The following is a 7,500-nucleotide window of genomic DNA, read 5'->3' as shown; positions in this document are numbered from 1 at the left end:
GCACCTCAAAATATCTGTTTGCAACTTTAGTTTTCTTTCTTTTTAATTTCCATTAACGTAAAGTGGATAGCTATAACATTAAATTATATATCACACCTCCCTTCCCTCTCAGAAGGAAAAAGTTAATTAGAATTCTAAGCTAAAACTACCAAAGTATCAGGGGAACATATGGGTGGATTTTATTTATGCAAAGGATCACAGTGTAGATGTTGAAATTTTTTAAAATTTAATTCTACTTTACTCAGATTGTAGTTGCAATAAAGCTAGTCAGCTTTTTTTAATATAATGTAGTACTTTACATTATATGGACCTTGAGTAATGCGTAGTAACATTCACCCATCAGAAGTATATGGGATTGGTGCTACCTATGTTCATTATCCTTGTAATTAGGGGCTACTATGTCCCACAGGGTCAACAGAATATTAATAAGTATTCAGTCCCCTTTTTTACATAAAAAAGTTCAAGGGATATCCAGACAGCTTTAAATGAAATATTTTTTAATGTAAAACTTATTTCAAGCGAATGACCTTCCTTCTTTTTAGTCCCTTTAGAAAAGAAAATGAAACAATGGTGTATCCCAAATGGTGTCCCTTTCTCTTCTAATTTTTTTCTCATGTTGTTCATGACCTCTAAAGAGATGCCCGGTATGTCTTGTGTGTCATTAATTAGCGTGAAGGGGTTTCTGCAAGTATTTAGATTTTACAATTACATATCAGCCAACATTTAGAACTTTCTAAATGCAAAGCTACTCATTTCATCATGTTTTTACAAAGTATCTATACATACAAAACAACATGGAAAGGGTGGTTACCAAGGTTGGATTCTGGAATTATTTAATGAGGAATTGTAATTCATAATTTTTGCTAAATTTATTATACTTGTCAGAAAGAATTGTCATCATGATAAACACCAGATTTTCACCAAAGAATTTTTCATATGAAAGTATTCCATGGATTAGATTGGTCATAAAAACAGTGCCTGGTTTTAATTCTTAATAATCATAAAGAGTGTATAAGTAAGATTTAGGATTTTCAAATTATCTAGCAGTATTATATCTTGAGATTACCCTTGCAGATCTTGATGAAACATAGTTATTTAAAATGCATTTTAGGAGGAAGAAAATCTAATGACTGTAAATACAAATAAATGAACTACTTTGGCAAATTAAATGTTCTCTGAAAATGGGCAAGGCCTCTACTAATTTATCTCAGTCTTTTTAAAATTGAATGATAATGAGTTCTGTATTAGTTTTTGCTTATGATTTTAACATAGCAATAATATTTAGGTAAAAAGTCCTTCCTTCATTGTAATCCATTATGCATGAAGAGAAATACAATGTAGGTATTCCACTACCCTCATTTTAGTTACGAGAAACAAGGTTGTTTTGTTGTGTATGTGATAGTTCTTACATAGAAAAAGAAAAAAAGAAAAGAAAAAAAAATCTGCAGTGATATATAATGGGAGCTGTATATTAGAGGAATGCAATTTATAAACACAAGGTTAGAGGTTCTCTTTTCATTCTTCACTGCAAGTCAAGAAAATAATGTAGAATAGGGAAGGATAATTTAATTGACTGCTTTTCTTGATGTGTGAACTCCTTATATGTATTTGTAGCCTGATGAAGGATCTATCTTTCAGTTCTGTTATTACTTTGAAATTGTTATATTTTCTTCAATTAATTTTAGATTACAGAAAATTATTTTTTGAGGGGTGGAGGGTTAGACTATTTTCACCGAGGAGAAGTACTCTAAAATCACCAAAGTTTATTGTCAACTTTTACTATACTTTATGTGTAGAATATTGCAGCTATAACTATTGGATTATTACTCTTTTCCTTAATTCATAATTAGCAAGATTTGCAGTCTCTGCAGGTAAAGTATTAATTGTGAGTTGATTTATGTGGTTTTAAAGTTTATTTGAAGACAATCATTTCATCCTGCTAGATCAACTTAAAGGAATCAATCATTATTTTATATATATTCTGTCATTCTGTAACCATATACCATAGTTAAATATATCTTAATACTTAATATGTAGAATAATTTTAATATAATGACCAAAATGCAATAGACTAGACTTACATGACCTGAATATCTGTGATATTATAGGACAACAATTATCATATCTAGAAAATGAGTATTTTCTGTAATCAACTTTGGGAATTTTAGATATTTGTTCCAGGAGTGGAAAGTCAAGCTTCTTAAAGTTTTAATTATTTACCGCAGTGGTACATACACATTTTTATTCATGTTTTTAATTTCATATTCATTATTATTATTTTTTTTTAATGAAGAACCCCCCCCCCCCTCTTAATGCAGGTACATCTCTTAAGTTTGGATTCCCCTTGGTCACTTATCATATACTTGGCTTGCAGTATACCTTTTGAGATGTCTAATTGGGTATGCTAATGATGTTTTTTATCATTGTATATGTATTATGGAATATATATTTTGACAGTTAAGTAGTGATAATAGATTAAATAATTTGTCTGCCTGCTTTCCATTGAACATTTTAAATCTGTCGTTATGTTGGTACAAGTCTTGAAATTTCTACTTCCCATTGAATAATGTTTTAAATCTTCCTACTGAATAATGTTTGAAATCTGTCATTATGTTGTATAAATATTCAAATTTAATGCAGTTCAGTCTAGAGCAGATCTTTTTGCCTCCCATGAAAAGTTTTTTTTTTGTTTGTTTGTTTTTCATTTTTCTTTTTAGCAAACTTTGTAGTGATGGGCATTTGCTACTTCATCAGATTTTTAAATATGTCAAAGTACAAATACACTAAGTTTCAGAGTTAACATCTTTATGCAACATCCTGAGTTATGAAAGGCAGGATGTGTTACATTTGTTGTAAATAAGATTGAACTTGTATATAATTATTTTTGTGAACCCAATAAACCATAGAGAAATGTTGTATAGGAAATGATGTTGGAAATATATGCTTAAAATATTTGAATAACTTTTATTGCCCAACAATTGGAATTGAAAGACACTTCACCTTTTATACTGTTATGTATTGTTCTGTATAATTATATATAGTGTGCAGACCTAATACTATAATACAAAAGGACAGAGCTACAAAGAAGAGCTTGAATAAAGAAAACAGAATTGTTTATCAGACAAAGCTTGCACTAAGAAAGCACAAAGTCCTGCTTCTATGTTCCTTCCATTCTGGTGGAATGTTAACACAAAGTAAAAGCAGCAGTAACACTGGTCATAAACCATGCAAAAATATTTTTGTTCAATCAGACATTCAAGGCTAACAATGGTGACTTTTTTTTTTTACCATAATTTGGTAGTGCACATTTTAACACAGTTGTAAATATGGCCAGAATGATGGTAAAAAAAAAGTCATGCCCCTAGGAAACTTTTTGTTCAGATATTACACATCCAATCGAATATAAAAATATGACAATGATGATGATAAAAAAAAAAAGGAAAGTGGAGAAAAGATAAATGTCCTCTAAATTAAGGATTAATTCTTGGCTGGAAGAGTGGACTTGTCAAGATCATCAAAGTAGGGGTGCTTCAGGGCCTCCTTGGCAGAAATCCTACGAGTAGGATCATAGATCAGTGTTTTCTGAAAAAGAAGTTACAATATATCAGTATTGATAAGAGGTCTGTGGAAGGGCATGTATAAATACCCTGTTCACCAAAGAACATGTACTAAACCTAGCTGATCTCACCTGTTTGAATATTTGGAAATGTTTAAAACAAATAAATGTGCTAAACATTAAAGGTCATATAGCACTATGGTAAAGTGTGTCGGAAAGGGTAAAGATGAGTTAAAGATTCGGATAAAATGTTAGATGTCAAAGATTAAAGAGCATTACAGGATAGTATGGTAGTGAAAAGGGAAAAGAGAGGAGTAAGTGAACTAGAGCAGAGATTAGTAGAAAGGGGAGGATTAATGGTCAATTGAGTGAATTACAGTGTATCACTGGGGAAGGTATAGGAACAATGTTCAAAGAAAACAGATAAAGTAGGAGAATAATCTGGGGAGGGGGGGGGGGTAGGGAGTAAGTGAATTAGGGAGTGGATGAGGGAGCAGTGTGTGCCCTTGGGTCATCTTTATGAAGTTTTGGATGTCTTCAAGTGTTTCTCGAGGGGAACTGGGTGAAGAGAACTAAGAAACAAAGGTTCTCTTATGAGGAGCAGTAGAGGAGATAGATATTTGAGGAGCAAAAGAAGAGGAAGGTGTAGATGTAGTGGAACATTTAGGTTACTTGGTGCAACAAATAACATGAGGAGGGGTAGATATTGGTGGAGTGGTAGAGATTGGAGTACCTGGATTTAGACTGGAAAACGAATTTGACTGGGGGATAGGGTGAGTAGACCTAGGATGGTTTAATTTATAGGTAGGTCAGCTCCTATAAAACACAATGGAGTCTCCACAATTGGCACATGTACATGACTGAGCAGGGCAATTTGTGCAGTCATGACCAGGTTGGGCACAGAGGACAGCGAACTGTGGAGAGATGGTGTTTGGCTGGATGGCCAAAACACCAACATTTCTGACATTGATGAGGAAGGAGTGAATATGGTCAGACATGGTAGGACAATCCACCAATATAAACATCATGGGGGAGGTCATGTCTATGAAAGCTAACCTTGGCAATATTGATATGGGACTTTTGCTGGCTTCTGGGAGGAATAGTATAACACTACTGCCACTGCATCATATCAGCATGGTAAGTAGGTAATTTTCAGTATGACCAGCCCTTTTTGTAGATAGGACAAGCATTTGGGGGGGGGGGGGGGGATAGAAACAGCTTGAGTACGAGTATTAAGAGAGGGGTGAGGTTTGGCAGGAATGGGTTTGCAAATGACATCAGTTAAGGTAAATAGTGCATGAGCTTGGCATTCAGATGTAACTGTAACAAGGCGTGGACAGTCAAGAGTGACTGCGAAAGGTAAGTGTGCCAACTTGTTTCTGGAGGCACTGTTGAAACAGAAGGGTATTCTTGGAATAGGGGGCTGTGGGGGAATCAAAAAATTGATCCCACTTTGCTGGGCCAAAGAGAGCACTCAAATGGTTTGCAGAGGTAAAGGCAATAGAAGGACAAGGGTGAGAGGAAGATGAGGCGGTGTGGAGTGGAGTAGTTCTGTGCAGAGGATGTGAAGGATGAAGAGTAGTAATAAGGAAAGAGAAAGGGGTGCTTTCTGGAGGGTGAGTATTTTGGAATGGATAGTTGTCAGTAAACATCAAGGAGGGGGTATTAGTATCAGTGGTCGGAGCCGTGGTTAAAGGAGGAGCAAGGGTCAGAAAACCACCAAAACCAAATTTAGATAAGCTAGTTGATGAAGGGGCAAGCCTTAATGCCCCTATTAAGGGTAAAGAATCATCATTATTAAACATGGTGAGCCTGAATGAAAGGGGGAAAAGAAACGATCTACCCCTCAGGGTCCCCATAATTGGTAAAGGTTAGGCAATTAACCAAGGGAATACCTTGTCCATGGCTCCAGGAGGCCATTCATAACTGACACAAAGCTAGCCTTTCATCCTTTCAGCATGGCTCTCACACCTTAGGAACACGATAAAAGATATGTAAGAGGAAAAGGGAGATGAGAAGACCAAGCAAAATTAGTTGAGGTGAGGGCTGAGGCCCAAGGTAGGGGTGATCCTCTACACTGAGAAAGAAGAAGAAGAAAGAAACTTTCAGAGAAATTTGAGGTAAGGCAGTTAAGTAGGTCTAGTCACTGGTTAATGAGTGACTAGGTGCTTGTGAAGCCATCTACATACAAACTTAATGAAACAAATGAAACTACACTTGACTGTATATGTAACTGACATTAATGGGTCAACAAATGCCAAATCAGTCAGACAACACAACTCCTCAGAAATTAATTATCTATTATACTAAGTTCTCTTGTATGCCTCTTAACACAAGCTAATGGATTCAGTCACACTACCTACCGACAAAAGGTCCAGGCCATCACTGTCCATCTGTTTGACAGAATTTCCGAGATTGTAATCAGTCCATTTGGGGAAATTGGCTTTGTAATCCTGCAGTTGTGTCACACCAGGCCAGTTGTCTTCTGTGGGGGTTGTCAAGGTTCTGAAAATTGATTAAGATCATTAGCAACACATCATCCAATAGTATATTTAAACATTTTAACTCCTATGATCTGGATTATGTAGTAATCATTCCATAAAATAAATTTGGCTTAAAGGACAGGTGACGTGATCATGCTGTCATGGAAAAATCTGGCTGTGGGCCAGGGTGACACAAACTTGCCATCGTGAGTATTTTGGCTGAAGGCCGGGGTGACACACACACCACAAATGCACAAACCTCTGGAGTGATTACCCTTATTTGGCATTCAGGATGGGGATTTTGCATTATCTATTATACTATTACACAGCCACGATTGGAAGAGTGCTGGCTCCAGGGGGGACACTATTTCTACTCTCAGAATCTTGTTCCTGGCCCTCATGGCCAATGGCACAGGTTGTATTACAGAAAACTGAATATTATGTTATTAAAAAATGTTACTTATTGTTATTACTCTTGCACTGTCTTATGGAGTCCCTTGAGAGATATGGAGTCTGTGCAAGGGAAAACAGTATATTGCCCTCTGGATAAAGCAAATCAAATGACAAATATGGACTTTGAAGGGGGGGGGAAAAAAAAAAAAAAAAAAATGCAGGAAAAGGCAAATAACACTGCAAAGGGGAGTCATAGAATCTTGTCCCTGATTACAAGTGTTCGCCTACAGGCTGTGCACCTGATCAAGTAAGCCCAGTCCCTATATTTTGGGCACATACTGAATCTTTGAATTTTCTAAGGTTTCATTAATCAAACATGTGCTATCAACTTCTAACAATCTGTTAACAAACTGAAGATACTGAACTTTAGTAATAAGTATAACATTCACTTCCTATTCAATTGGAAAGAGTACAACCTGAATATCCTGAAGAGTTGATCAATCTCTGAGTCGCCGTGGAACAGTGGCCGTTTGGTAACCATCTCAGCAAATATACAGCCAAGAGACCAAACATCAACAGGACAGGAGTATCGAGAGGAACCAAGAAGGACCTCTGGAGCTCGATACCATAGGGTTACAACCTGCAATAATAGTCCTTTTATCAGCCTTGGAAATATGACAATACTTAAGGCCTCCTACTGCCAGTCTAATATTTATTCTTTTTAACTACTTTCATCTATGAAAAGAAGAAATGTGTATGCATGAAGTCTATCAAAGCTCCTTTTTACCTGAACATCTCACTTCAATCTTACCAATACCACCCAATAGAGACAAATTTACCTCATGTGTATACACTCTCACTGGGATTCCAAATGCGCGAGCAAGGCCAAAATCAGCAATCTTTATGACACCCTGCTCGTTGATGAGGAGATTCTGTGGTTTGAGATCTCTGTGGAGCACCCTTCGCTGATGGCAGTAAAGGATTCCTTGGAAAAGCTGAAAATAAAAAGGAAAATGAATGGGGCAAAAAATTACAAGAATAGGAAATTTGGTATACATGAGCATTTTA

General features: G+C 36.1%; 1 protein-coding gene across 1 annotated transcript in view; it reads right to left on the bottom strand.

The window, feature by feature from the left end:
* Positions 1-2,949: 2,949 nt before the first annotated feature.
* Cdk1 (Cyclin-dependent kinase 1) overlaps positions 2,950-7,500 on the bottom strand; it is an 8,805-nt gene continuing 4,254 nt past the window's right edge. The window contains exons 4-7 of the mRNA XM_027370494.2: positions 7,272-7,427; positions 6,909-7,072; positions 5,920-6,061; positions 2,950-3,582 (exon numbers count right to left, since the gene is read on the bottom strand). Coding sequence (XP_027226295.1) covers positions 3,478-3,582; positions 5,920-6,061; positions 6,909-7,072; positions 7,272-7,427 — 567 coding nt within the window. The 3' untranslated portion in view covers positions 2,950-3,477. The remainder of the gene's footprint in view (positions 3,583-5,919; positions 6,062-6,908; positions 7,073-7,271; positions 7,428-7,500) is intronic.

Source organism: Penaeus vannamei, chromosome 27 (assembly GCF_042767895.1).
Source record: "Penaeus vannamei isolate JL-2024 chromosome 27, ASM4276789v1, whole genome shotgun sequence".
Lineage (NCBI taxonomy): Eukaryota > Metazoa > Arthropoda > Malacostraca > Decapoda > Penaeidae > Penaeus > Penaeus vannamei.
This window is presented reverse-complemented; position numbering and strand designations above follow the sequence as displayed.